A 14,475-nucleotide genomic window follows, 5' to 3' on the forward strand; every position below is an offset into this window, starting at 1 on the left:
ATGCAGAAAAGACTGGGGTATAGGAGGTGGCCTTTGTAGTGCAGGGCAGAATTGTGGGTTTTGGGGGAGGGGAGTGGGGAGCCTGAGGCCCAGAGGGAAAACTGCTTTGATGGGACAAAGGGGAGGAGAGGGGAATGGGGAAAACAGTGGTCCTGGAAAGTTGCCAGGACCTGAATTTGGAGACCTTGCCCACCCTGCAGAGATGGGACTCTAAGGAGTGAAATCCTAGTCCATCCATTACTTGCTGATGCAGGAAGTACGTGGCACATAAGTAAACGAAGTCATCTCTCAGGGGTTTTGAGTACTTATAACCATTTGTGCATCATTCATTTGGGGGCAAAAGGTCCCAGTACAGCCCACCTTGGCCTCATGAACTTCCTGAGTCCCAGGCCAGGGTCCTGTCTGATGAGCCCGAGGCCCGTTACTCTCGGATGCTCATCAGGCTCCCAGCCTCTTGTGTGGGACTCGAGGGTTCACCATTAGACTCCAGGGTCTGGACACAAAAAGAGTAAAGTGGAGGTGACCCCTGGTCCTCAGAAAGCTCTCCCTAAGGTGAGGGGTAAGGCGTAAGGTGGCATTTCTCAAAGTACATCTGGGCCCATCTGTATCACAAGCTCCTGGAGCATCATTAAAAATGCGGTTCCCGGGCCGGCCCGGTGGCTCAGGCGGTTGGAGCGCCATGCTCCTAACTCCGAAGGCTGCCGGTACGATTCCCACATGGGCCAGTGGGCTCGTTGCAACCACAAGGTTGCCGGTTCAACTCCTCGAGTCCCACAAGGGATGGTGGGCTCTGCCCCCTGCAACTAAGATTGAACATGGCACCTTGAGCTGAGCTGCCTCCCGGATGGCTCAGTTGGTTGGAGCACGGGCTGGAGCACTAGCTCTCAACCACAAGGTTGCCAGTTCAACTCCTTTAAAGGATGGTGGGCAGCGCCCCCTGCAACTAGAAAACGGCAACTGGACCTGGAGCTGACCTGCGACATCCACAACTAAGATTGAAAGGACAACAAATTGACTTGGAAAAAAGGCCTGGAAATAAACACTGTTCCCCAATAAAGAATAAAGTCCCCTTCCCCTTCCCCAATAAAATCTTAAAAAAAAAAAAAAAAAAGAATGCAGTTCCCAGGCCATGGCCTGGAAATACCTGGGACGCAGGAATCAGCATTCTGAAGTCACCCTAGGAGATTCTGCTGCTTAGTGTACAAATTCTCTTTGGGGGGTGGTTGCTATTTATTTCAATAAAAGACAAAGTTTTATGTCAAAGAAATTCATCTCCACTGTAAAATCTCCAAGAGGAGTCTAATTCAGGGTTTCTCAACCTCAGCACCGTTGACACTTTGGACCAGACAATTCTTTGTGGTGGGGGCTGGCCCGTGTGTTGTAGGGTGTTTAACATCCCTGGACACTAGATACCAGTAGCATCCTACAGTTGTAGGATTACAATGAAAAAATATCTTCAGGTATTGCCAATTGTCCCTTAGAGGGAAAAATCCCCTCAAAAGGGATTTCTGTATAAAATGTGACCTGAGTCCAGCGTGTTGGGTGTCGTTCGCCATCCTTGGGGTGACCTCCAGGCCAGGCCAGTTCAGTCACTCTCTCCCGGTCGTGGTGTAAAGTCAGTCCCTGTAACACCTCCCTTCCCCTTTCTGCGCCCCAGCTCCTAAGCCTCCCCATCTCTACCACAGCTCGAGGGCGCCCCCTGCTGCCCGGCCTCCCGACAGGCACAGGAGAAAGCAGGACTCCAGAAGGGTAGCACCAGCTGCCCTTACAAGTGGTGCGGATCAGGCTCCAAGGAGTGGGCATACGTGGAAGGGTTCGCCTTTTGTGAAAATAAGTTTATTTTTGTGCTTGTTCTAAAGCAAACATGGTCTCAGTAGGAAATTTGGCAAGTACAGAAAACATAAGGAAGAAATACAGGATGCTCATAACTCCCCACCCAGAGAGCCAGTGTCGACTCCTAGGAGGCTTCCCCCTTCGGCTGTTAGTACCACCCTGGCTGGGGTGTGGGCAGGATGCCCAGGTGGACAGAACACTTGACCAAGGACAATGAAATGTATTCAGCGGTCCGGGCTAAACGCTGGCTTTATTCAGATCCGCGAGCCCAGAGGCCCAGGTAGCCTATCGCAGGCGACTTCGCGCGTGAGGTCTCACCCTCCCAAGAACCCACTCCTGCAGGTGGGACATCAGAACTCGTCCTTTATGTCAAAGTGGGGCTGGTCTTCAGGCTTGAAGTCCAGGTTGGGGCTGCCGTCCTCGTTGAGAATCCTTCGGGCCGTGTAACCGACGATGGGATACTTGGCTTTGTACACTGTGGTGAAGACGTCATCCAGAGATTTCAGCTCCTCCGCCGTGAGGCCGGTCTTGGGGAGAAAAGCCCAAGACACACGGGAGGTGGAGATGAGTGAATCGTACTTGGCTCTGGCTTACCATCCCCACCTTACTCTCCCCACAACCCTAGTGCAAAAGAAAAAAATACCCAAACCTATTGGGGAGGGGCGAGGGGGGGTATTAACGTGTGAGGGTGCAATCGTTTCATCATGTTTTGCTGTTTGACTGATGTAGGAAATCAAGACTCCAGATGACACCCCGCCTGGGACGGGATGCAAGTGCACTCATTAATGCCACTGTTCTCTCCACTCCTCCCATTATAGATTTATACACCCTTCCCCCGCCTTAATTTCTTAACTTGTTTCTGTAATGTTGCAGCTTAAGAGTTTGACTCATCTGAGCACAGCTGGGGTGAATGCCAGCCTTCCTGTTGGGATACATAGACCCTGAAATTGTTTTAGTTAATGCTATTTTCTCCTGCATGGAAACATGAGCGTGGGGGAGAGTCTGCTCTCAATCCATTCATCCCCTGAGCTACCAAGAGGGGCCTGGGGCCTGGGTCTCAGACACTAACCGTAAATCTGTGAGACTTGGAGGGGGTGGTGGGTGCAGACTGTAAGAGGGGTAGAGCTGCCAAGGTAGGTTGCAGCCAAACTGTGAAGCTCACTGAGTTTGATCACAAGTTCACAAGAGTTTGGACTTGACTCTGTAGGCAAGGGGAGCCATGGCAGGTTTCTGAGTGGGAGTGGTACAGTAAGAGATCTATTTCAAGAAAATAGTTGGCTGCCATGTGTAATAGGCTAGTTAGGAAGCTTGGCCATGGCCCAGAGGTGAAAAAAAAAAAAAGGTCATGGCTGAGGGGGTGGAACGTTTTGACAAAAGCTCGTCATCTGGCTCACAGTGTCATGGGTCAGGTCTGCAGGATCCAGGGACATCTTGGCGACCCCTCTGGTGGAGTCCTTCCCAGTCAAGGCATTGTAGGGGGCTCCTCGTCCATAAAACTCTGTAGTGGGGAGGAAGGAAAGGGATGAGTGTGGGTGTGCACGCAGAGCAGCCAGGAGACTGTGCACGACAGGGAGGGCAGCTTCTGAGACCCAACCCAATCCTAAAAAGGCTCCAGGCCCAAAGAGAGGGAAAGTAGTGAAGACGTGAAGTCCAATAAGCCACCCCAGCCACCAGTTGGGGCTCCTCTAATTCAAAACATGGAATAAGTTGCACACGCTTGGCTGAGAGGTGACTGTTTAAAAAAACATGAAACGAAAATAATCTCTTAAAAATATTTGAAATGCGTAATACAGAATTGTACACCTGAAATCTATGTAATTTTACTAACAAGTGTCACCCCAATAAATTTAAAAAATATATATTTGAAATGCAATCAAGAAAAATGTTCAGTCTTCTTAAACATTGGTGTAAGCCAAGTCTATTTCTGTTCAACATCTTTTGTTTGGTATCAGATAAACAATGAACCAAGACGGAACTACCTTCCATGCTGTCATCCGTAGTTACCAGTAGGGAAGCCATGAAATGGCATTAATATGTTCTATGATCCCAGTAAATAATACTTTTCCTCTCACTGCTTCAACTAGGGTAAATCATCAACTTTGGATTTGTCAATAGTCAATGGGGAGCCGTGAAGGCTCAGAAGCAGAAGCATGATGTTATTACAAAAAATAATGAGGTACAATACTGACAAAGATTGTTAACCCCATTTGGGGAAAAAGGACTTGCCCGGTGTCCCCTCCCTTTCCTCACCACTCGTGGCTGCCCAGCTCCCCAGAAATAAGGAGTCATAAAGCCAAGCCACTTACCCTTTCCAGAAGTGACATCAAACACCACTCCCTTCACCGCCATGTAGATGGGCTGATCTTCCTAGGAAGCAGGAAAAGAAGCTGTGAGGAGGAGGCAAAGAGCCCAGTTCTTCCAGCTCGAGTTAGGAAAGCCTCTTCCCACCCTGGGCTGTGCAGAGAGCAGTGGGTAAAGTCACAAAGCCGCCTTCCGCATGCCACTCCACAGAGAGCTCGCCCCCACCTGCAGAGTCATGACCACTTACAAAAACTTGGAAAAGTTACAAAGTATCACAACAAGCCAATGGCAATACCTTACTTTTTAAAAAAAATCAAAAACTGCAGCAACTCTACACAGATAAAAATTCAGAAGACTATTAAATGATGAATTATTTCAATCATCCCAAATTTTCTTTCATCTTCGTCAATGTACACACATGGATGTAATCAACATAAATGATCTATTTTATATTTTGCTTCTGATAGGTATCATGACTTCATATAAACATTTCCATGTATTGAAATAACCAAAATGGCTGTCACTTGAACAGCTATGGATTAGTGATACTGTGTGCCCGTTTGTTTAGCTCTTCTTCTGTTTTGGGTATTTATTTGGCTTGTTTCCAGTTCCTTACAACTATAAACGGCAGCATTATGAATATCTTTCTACAAGTTACTTTCTAATTTGATGAGTTATGTCTTTGAGGCCTATTTCAATATGTGGAATTCCTGGGCAAACGTATATGAACAACATAACCACTTTTTATATTTTACCTGTTTGTCCTTTAAAAGAGAATTTGTAGTGCTAGAAAAATATAAGTAATGCTGTTTCCCCATTTCTAACAAAGGGTTATTGTTTGCCTTATTCGTGGGTATACAAGGTTACCCGCATTTCCTCCCCAAAGAATAACACAAGAGCAAACGGCATGGATTTTCTAACTTTCATCAAGTCAGGCTCGGGTTGGGGTGACTGGTACAGTTCTAGGACACCCAGGACCCGGTCTTTCCTTTGTCTCAGCCCCGTCGAGGTGGGGGGTGGGGGTACAGGAATACCAGCCAGGTGGCTCACAGGCCGGGTTGAGGGTGGGAATAGCAGCTGGGTGTAGAATTTCAGGATCTCCAAGACTATGCTACTTGACCTTCTCTGAGGTGGGCCTTAGGGTTCTTGGCCTCGTAGAGCTTGAAGGTCAGTGTTTTCATGACCACATTTAACAGACAAAGGAACTGGGGCTCAGAGAATTAAGCAATGAGACCAAAGAAGCGTATCTCACTGTCACATAACTTCTCAGGCCTTGGTTTCTCTAACCGTTATGTGGGCATAACACCTGGTAGGAACACTGAAGGCAATAGTGTAGGTGAAGCCCAGTACAGTGGTACCTCGGTTTTCGAACGTAATCCATTCCGGAACACTGATTGAGTCCTGAAACGTTCAAAAACAGCCAACAGCTAGGCCTCAGGATCTTGCACTCAGCGGAAGCCCCGTGACATGTTCGACTTCAGAGGCATGTTCGAAAACCGAGGCATTTACGTCCGGGTTTAGGGTGTTCGTAAACCGAAACGTTCGAAAACCGAGGTACTACTGTAAATGGCTGGTTGTGAGAATTCCCTAATGAACTCCTTCAGATAGTTAGTCCCGAGCACTTCGTCATCTCGGGGGACACTTGCTCCCCCTCATCTTATTTCACCTGATGTGACTTAACCAGCCAGCAGACTGCATTTTCCTTCGGGTTGATTTACTGCCTTTCCTTCATTGTGATTATTTGTTCCTCAACTTGGTTTACCAAGTGGCGTTATGTACTTATATCAATTAAAAAATATATTACAGTTATAATTCTACTCATGGCATTTTGTCATAGTTTCTGTTCTGTTGCTTTTTCTTTGACATTTATTTCTTTTCTGTATGCAGAGAGGCATATAAACATGACGTTCACATACATAAGATATAAAAACATGCTTCTTATCAGTAGCACTCTCCATTTCTTCCACAGTTAAGTATTTATCTCCTCATGAAACTACACCCTGAAGGTGTAAGTGCTAAGAGGAAGTCGTAGCAAAGGCGGAGGAAGGAACATTGAGCATCTTAGGAGGCATTCCTGTTCCATAGACATTTCAGAGAAATGGCCTATCGATTTCACACCACGTGTGCTCCGGGGGCTGAGTTCTTATCATGTGGAGAAGACTGTCCCCTGAAAGCAGAGCCAGCAGGCATGGGTTCTCAGGACCCAGAGAAGACAGAAGGTGGGTGGAAGCCTTTGGAGCATAAATGCCGACTCTGGAATACAAACAGATACGTCCACGGAGACATGATACAGACACACAGGCTCAGCATCAACTTCACGCCACAGTCCCCCATCCCCTCATCCACCTGGAAAGACACATCAGGTGTCCTTTTTGTCCCCACAGCAGAATAAGAGCCAGAGGTCTGTATTTTTCCAAGAGCCCAAAGGAGGAGTCACCATGTTGTTGTGGTCCTAGCATAAGCTTTCAAGTCAAACAGGTCTGGGTTTTTGAGCCATCACTTACGAGCTGTGTTGCCTTGGGCAAATTATTTAACTTCTCTGTGCCTCCGTTTTCTCTGTAATATCTCTCAACCAAGGTAAGAGATATAAAGCACTTAACAGTATAGGGAAATAAATGTTAGTTTCCCTTTTCCTTCTCTAGGTTTTGACAATTATAAGATCAAAGAGGAATCAGATAACCAAGCAGAAGTAGATTTTCCTAAAGGAAAGATAGAAAGAAATGTAATTCCCAAATGACAGATAAGGACTCTGGAGGAATTTTAAGTTAAAACTAGAAGGGGCCTTGAAGATAATCTATCTACCACCTTCATTTTGCAGATGCAACTTTCCAGGCCTGGGGAGATTATGAAACATGCCCAGAGTCACAGAGTGAATTAGAAGGAGGGCAGGTTCTGGAACCTGGAGCCTTGGAGCCCCAGACTCAGCCCACTCTCTGGCCTGCCCTCCCACCCACCCCCACCCCCAGAGGGCACACAGCACGAGGACAGAGCACTTGCCTGTGACCCGGGTAGGGTGAGTGTATCCTGGGAAACTCATCCAAAAGACCCAGGACCATGAGGAAAGACACAGTGGATGCAAGGGAATGAGGGAACTGCCTGCAGAAACGAGACCAAGTATTTATCTTTCCTCTGGGTCTTGGGCTTGCTCACCATCTGGGCTTCCTCCCTGACTGTGGTCAAGCGGGGCCAGTCGAGAGTGTCACGCACGCTGCCATGACAAGGGGGTACAAGAGCAGCGGGGCAGAGGAAAGAGGGCTTTTTTCACAGCTGGGAGAGAGAGCCCTGGAGCTGGGTGTAGGCAGAAAGGCGGGGCCCAGCCGTCTATGGGCACCCCCTGAGCCTCACGCCCTCAGACACTGTACCAGGAGCCAGCGACAGAGCAGAGAAGTTCCTCACTGGTGACTCTTCTTGGAAAAGAAGGAAACTGCCATGGATGCTCTGCAGAACTAACCGGGCCCTCCAAGGGTCATATTTTTCTTTTTTCTCTTTTTTCTTTAAATTAAAGTTTATCGGGGCAACAATTTTTAGTAATGTTACATAGATTTCAGGTGTACAATTCTGTAATACGTTATCTATATCTCACATTGTATGTTTCACCACCCAGAGTCAGTTCTCTTTCCATCATCATATATTAGACCCTGTTTACCCTCTTCTAGAGCTCTGCTCCCCCCTTACCCTCTGGTAACCCCTAAACGCTTGTCTATGTCTATGAGTTTTTGTTTTTTCAGTTGTTTGTCTTGTTCTATTGTTGTTTTTGGTTTATATACCACGTCAGTGAATTCATATGGTTCTCTGCTTTTTCTGTCTGACTTATTTCGCTTAGCATTATAATCTCAAGATCCATCCATGTTGTCACAAATGGTCCTATTTCATCTTTTCTTACTGCCGAATATTCCACAGTATTCCATTGTGTATATATACCACAACTTCTTTATCCATTCATCTATCGAAGGACATTTCAGCTATTTCCATTTCTTGGCATCTTTTTCTAACTGCAGTTGGCCTTGGTAACCTACCAGTGGGTCACGAAATCAATTTCGTGATTTACCAACAGATTTTTAAAACAATGAAATAGAAAAAAGTTAATAAAACAGAAAATAAAAAACATCAGAGTGCATCACACATAGTAGAACAAGCACTGTTTCGTGGAACTTCATGAGACTTCCATTTCAGTGTTGTGTGGTATACTGGGGTAGGATGCAAAATATATTCCTTACACAGCTAAAATGTCTAAGAGCCATCCTACTGTATAATTAGGGAGGGTGATTTCACATCCTTATTCACCTACCTCTATCCAACAACCTTCACTGTCTGTATATTCTTTTTTTTTTTAAAATTTTATTGGGGAATATTGGGGAACAGTGTGTTTCTCCAGGGCCCATCAGCTCCAAGTCGTTGTCCTTCAATCTAGTTGTGGAGGGTGCGGCTCAGCTCCAAGTCCAGTTGCCATTTTCAATCTTAGTTGCAGGGGCGCAGCCCACTGGCCCATGTGGGAATCAAACCCGGCAACCCCGCTGCTCGGAGCTCACACTCTAACCAGCTGAGCCATCCGGCCACCCCCACTGTCTGTATATTGTTTCTGTCCAGAATGATCCTTTTGGAGGAAGTACACTCCCACCCTTCACTATCATTAAGTTTTAGAAAAGTGGAGAACACATGCAGCCCGACCCCCCTTAGCACGAGTGCCAAGGAGAGCTGGTGAGTGAGCACAGACACATTCTGGGAGGATGGGCCAGATTTCAAGGAGTCTGGATTTTCAGCAGGTATTCCAAGAGGGATCATTTTTTCCAGAAGCACAGTATAGCTATTTTCATACTCCTGTGTGTAAGTGATTCCGGGAGCCACGCTGTGGCCCACTCTGAGGACCTACAAGGCTCCAAAGGAGGAAGCTGGGTCAGGGCCTTGCGCAGTACATCCAGAACGCGGTATGGCTCTGGGAAAGGCACAGCGGCCAGAATCCCCATCTTTCATGATTTGCAATCTGAAGTTTCCACTGGAGACACTATGCAGCTCCATGCATGGGTGTCTGAGCTCTCACCACAAACAGCACAGGGGCACGTGGGCCTGGGACAGGTGGGTCTGCCTTGGCTCTCATCCAGAAAGGGTATAGTAGAGATAAGACATTCATTGCTGTATGTTCCAGAAAGACTTGTTACACAGGTCCACAATCCCATACCCTGTTTCCCCGAAAATAAGACCTAGCCGGACAATCAGCTCTAATGCGTCTTTTGGAGCAAAAATTAATATAAGACCCGGTCTTATATAAGACCTGGAATTATATTACATTACATTATATTACATTACATTACATTATATTATATTATGTTACATTATATTATAAGACTGGTCTTATAGTAAAATAAGACCCGGTCTTATATTAATTTTTGCTCCAAAAGACGCATTAGAACTATTGTCCGGCTAGGTCTTATTTTCGGGGAAACAGGGTAGCAGAAACTCTTGGGTGTCGGCTGTTTGGAATTCAGAATTTGTTAGATTTTAGAAAGCTGTTATGGAGCGCATACCATAACACTTACAGGGGGTCCAAGGCAGCACCCCATAATCAACTATACTAATATTTCCACAGTAAAGCATGAACATGAATATTCACACTAACTAGGATAAATGAAGACTATAAATAGATTTGTGTCAGAGCCAACAAAGTTCCATCAGCAAAGGAGTTCAGATCAGGTCAGGTTTTGCTGTCAAATGACTTAGTAAAAAAAACAAAACACATGGTTTTTAGAGCTTATTCGATTTCTGAATGGCATAAGAAGGTTGTGGCCCTATTAGACCACCTCTTGCTTCTATCTTTAATAATAAGCTAATAAAAATAATAGCAGCTAAGATTACATAGGCTTACTATGCTAACGTGACACCAGGTCTATGTTAAGCATTTTGCATGTCACCATCTCACTTAACCCTCACAAAGCCCTGTACAGAGTAGGAACTCTTATTATAGTCATTATGATGATCAGTTTTATGCGTCATTTTGGACAGGTGACAGTATCCAGTTATTCAACCAAGCACTTATCAGAGGTGTTGCTGTGAAGGTATTTTGTAGATGTGATTAACATCTATAGTCAGTTAACTTTATGTAAAGGAGATTATCCTGAATAATCTGGGTGGGCCTGATTGCATCAGTTGAAAGGCCTTAAGAACAGAATTGAGGATTGTCTGAGGAAGAAGAAATTCCATCCCTACGGATTTTAGACTTGCCTTGCCAGCCCCATCATCACATAAACCAATTCCACTGCCCCCCTCCTCCCTTACTCTCTTCCTTTCTCAGCCTACAGCCATCCTCTGGGCCCCATACCCAAAATATTCTTTGCTTAACCTGTTTCCATCTCAAGCTTCCTCTCTGCTTCCCTCAATTAAGTATCAATGATATCAGCATAAAAAACCAAAGATCTTTCTCAGTCCTCATCCCGCAGCCCCTGGCATGGTTGCTGCATGTACCCTCCACTTTGAACTCTCCTCCCTTAGGTTCTGCGCTGGGGGTTTTTAAGATCACCCCCATGTTTGGAGATTCCCTAGAAGGGCTCACAGAACTCAGCATGCAGTCGTCCTCACAGTAGGATTTATTACAGCCATGTAGTGAGGCTACACAGCAAGATCACGACGGAAAAGGACACAGGGGGTCTGGAGGAATCCGTGTGCAGACTTCCTTATGCTCTCTCCGTCCCGTGAGGGTGACACAGAGCACGCTGCTCCCCCAGCAACCAAATGCAGCTACACGTGTGCCGTGTTTCTGCCCGGGGAAGCCCATGAGAGACACAGAGTCCAAAGTTTTTACTGGGCCCTGGGCAGGTAGGCCCTCTCTGCCTGGCAGTGATCAACATAAACATACTGCCAGTACAAAGGGCCCCGGCGGAGCCACCCTTAGCCCTTTGGGAAGTGTGAGACACCCTGGAAATCCAGACACCAGCCAACAGCCCCTCTTGCCAGCACTGCTAACTTAACTCTTGTGCGCAGATTCCCTGACCCGGTACCTCTGGTTCCTGCCACCCCACAAGATAGTGTCCCTTAACATCTGTCACATCCCTGTATTCCTCCCTCTGTGTTCTCAGCAACTCAAGCTTCTAACCATCCTTTACAATGATCTCCAAGTAGCATCACTGCCTAAAGGCCTGGTTTCTGGGTCCTCTTTGCCAACCTGGTCTAATGCTAGTTAACTTAGGGGGTAGGAAACCCAGGCCAGAGGGCTTTAACAAGAGAACACTGGGTCCCTTCCTTGGTCTACCATTAAATGGTGGCATGCCTCAGTTTCCTCATGTGTGAAAGCAGGAGGTTGGCTCCTATAACTCTGAAATGCTATAGTACCATGATTTCCCCCACCAAGTTGCTCCCTCCCCACTCCAGCTCTAATAGCAGTCCCCCTGTGACCCTTCTCACGTGCAGCATCTGCTTCCCACACTAGGCAGCCACCACACTGGGCCACAGCAACCTCAGTGGACACGTGATTGTGAGATGTCCAGACTACTGAGTACTGTGGGTGTGTTGGGGGGAATCTGTCTCTCACCTCTGATCTCCGCCTGTGACCTCCCCCAGCTCCTGCTCAGCTCAGAGTGCACAGGCACTCAAAGCAGGTTTGAGGAGTGGGTTACAGAGGAGGCCTGGGATATAGGGGCAGGAAAACAAAGTGTAGGGAAAGCCGATCCATCCCGGGCCCGCCCCAATTGAGCGCCTGACCCAGGGAGCAGGCTTTGCTTCCCTCCCTCCGTCTCCAGCCACTCCGCGGAGAGAGCAGGCATCCCCCAGCTGATGGTAACACAAGCACGAAAAAGTTCTGAGGTTCCTTACAGACCACCAGCCAAGATGCATCTCAAGGGAGCAGCTCCGGAATAGAGGAGGAAGCGCGGGGTGGGGTGTCGTGGCTTAGTGGAGAGGGGGGAGCAGGGCGCCCCGATTGCTGAGGACTCCCCCTTATCCCTGGGCGGCCATCGGGGCCTGGAGAGAGGAGGCCCGGCAGGCCTGGCGCCCAGCTCCGAGCCGGGGCTCCCGGTGGGGCGTCCGCCGCGGCCCGCGCCTTCCCGGAGGCCTTCTCCGGCTACGGCGGCCTCCGGGTCCCGGCCTCCCTTCCCGCGAGGGCGGACGGGCCCCGGGTCCCTCGGCCGGCGCTCCCCGCATACCTCCTCCCCGCCGAAGCGGGCCAGCTCCTCCTCGGTGAAGAGCCGCACCGCGGGGCCTCGCGCGGCGGGGCGCGGCGTCTGCCCGGCCTGGACTGCGGGCAGCTCCAGGGCCAGCGCCAGGACCAGGGCCAGCGCGGCCAGCGGCCACAGCCTGCGCCCCGGCGCGGGGCCTGCCATGGTAAGCGCGCCGAGCACGGCCAGGGCAGCCTGGGCTGCGGGGCCCGCGCGCTCCAGCCCGCAGCCCGGAACCCCGCCCCGCGCGCGCCCGCCGCCCCGAGGGCCGATGGCCGGGATCCCGATGCGCCGGGATCGCGCCGCTGGAAACTTGAACTAGGCAGGATTTCAACCCAACGCTCCAGACTCTCAAGCTGCGGACTGAAAGTTGAGCCCAGGAAAGACGTATGTTGCAGTAGTTCCTTAATCAGGTACATAGATGGCACAGCCCCACATTCCAGCACCTGCTACGGTATATTTATGAACTAGCACCTCCACTTTATTAATTCACTTTGCGCTGATATATTTTTTTCTTCCCAGTTGTGTTTAAATTTCGGGTCCCCAAGGGGATTTTTGCAAAGGGTAGGGCATGGCACCGATATGCTCTGACATAATCAGAGGTAATATTTGTGCAAGCCTTCCCTCATGAACTTACTCAGCACATACTTTTTGAGGGCCTTCATGTGGGGACACATCGCTGAACAAGACAGATTCACGCCCACAGAGGGCTCACATTCTATGCGGGAGATAGACAAGAAGTAAGCTCCCGTAGTTTGTTAGATGGTGACGGATACTATAGAGAAAAATGAGGCAGGGCAAAGAGATAGGGAGCTTTGGGGGTTGCAATTTTACATTGGCTGACCAAGGAAGGCCCCACTGAGAAGGTGGTATTTGTATAAAAAGCTGCAGGACGTGAGGGAGGTGGTCTGGAGGGGAAAGCCATCCCTGGGAAGGGCAAGACAAGGGCACAAATGCTGAGGAAGGAAGAGTGCCCTGCTTGTTGAAGGAAACGCAAGGAGGGAAGAGGGGTAGGAGATGAGGTCAGGGAGATGAGGGAGTCAAGGGACAGGAGGGGGGAGCAGATTTCGTGGGGCCTCACAGTTTATTTTCAAAAGACTTTGGCTGTTACAGTAAGTGAATGGAACAAAGGAATGAATGAGTTAAAATGTTAATGAATGATTCTGGCTATTGTGTTCAGAATAGACAGAAGTGGGGCAAGAGTAATCCAGGCAAGAGATGGTGGTGGCTTGGACAACCGTGGTTGGTTAAGGGAGGTGGGGAGAAAAGGGGGGATCGCGGTAGGTTTTGGAGGTGTGGCTGATAGGATTTGCTGACAGATGAGACATGGGTCTGAGAGACAGGGAGGAGGCAAGGATGACCCTGAGGGTTTGGGCCTGGGCAACAGGAAGGATGCAGTTGCCACTTTACTGAGATAAGGAGAGATGGTTTGGAGGAGGAGCAGGTTTGGGGGAGAAGATCAAGATAGGCTTTGTTTAGTTGGAGGACACTTAGATATCTAAGCAGAAGTATCAAATTGACCGTTGGTTATATGAGTCTGGAACTGGGAGAAGAGTTCCCGGCTAGAGATATAAATTTTGGAATCATTGGCATGTAGATTGTATTTAAAGCCACGGAATGAATGAGATTGTCAAGGAAGGGCCTGTGGATAAGGAGGAGGAGAGGACCAAGGACTGAGCTCTTGGGACTTGCCAACATTTTGTGGTTGGTAGAACTGGCAAAGGGAGACCAATGCAGGGCTTACTGTATGCCAGGCAGTGGTTCAGTGCTTTTGCCTGTGTTCACTCATTTCACCCTCACTGTAACTCTATGAAATAAGAACTATTATTATCACCCATTTTACAGATGATGAAACAGAAGTGCAGAGACCTTAAGTACCTTGCTCAAGGTCACAGAGTAGGTGGCAGAACCCTGTGTCCCAGTGTGCTCCTAACCACCAGGTGACACCCCCCTGAGTGACTGCACCACGTTTTCATACATTCACTTACTCAACAGAATGGGCTTCTTGTGCAGAACAACCTAAACAGGGTCTGTCCACAGGCCCTCTGAATCTCAATTCAGACAGACCTGCCTGTTGACAGAATTGTATTGAAACTAAAAATGATAATGGATGTGAAAAGCTGGGTAAGCTGTGGCATGCAGTATCTATGTCACTCTGTGTCACAGGATCTTCAGGGTAGAAGAGGCCCTTCTAAACCCT

The 14,475-nt window shown here is 48.4% G+C and overlaps 1 protein-coding gene across 1 annotated transcript; it reads right to left on the reverse strand.

The window, feature by feature from the left end:
- Nucleotides 1–1,814: 1,814 nt before the first annotated feature.
- NENF (neudesin neurotrophic factor) lies at nt 1,815–12,545 on the reverse strand. Its single transcript, XM_019738051.2, has 4 exons — nt 12,264–12,545; nt 4,140–4,200; nt 3,228–3,331; nt 1,815–2,360 (listed from the first exon to the last, which is right to left on the reverse strand). The coding sequence occupies exons 1-4, from the start codon at nt 12,438–12,440 to the stop codon at nt 2,184–2,186; spliced, it is 519 nt and encodes a 172-aa protein (XP_019593610.2). The 5' UTR covers nt 12,441–12,545; the 3' UTR covers nt 1,815–2,183.
- Nucleotides 12,546–14,475: the final 1,930 nt, after the last annotated feature.

This window comes from Rhinolophus sinicus, linkage group LG17 (genome assembly GCF_036562045.2).
Source record: "Rhinolophus sinicus isolate RSC01 linkage group LG17, ASM3656204v1, whole genome shotgun sequence".
In the NCBI taxonomy this organism is placed as follows: domain Eukaryota; kingdom Metazoa; phylum Chordata; class Mammalia; order Chiroptera; family Rhinolophidae; genus Rhinolophus; species Rhinolophus sinicus.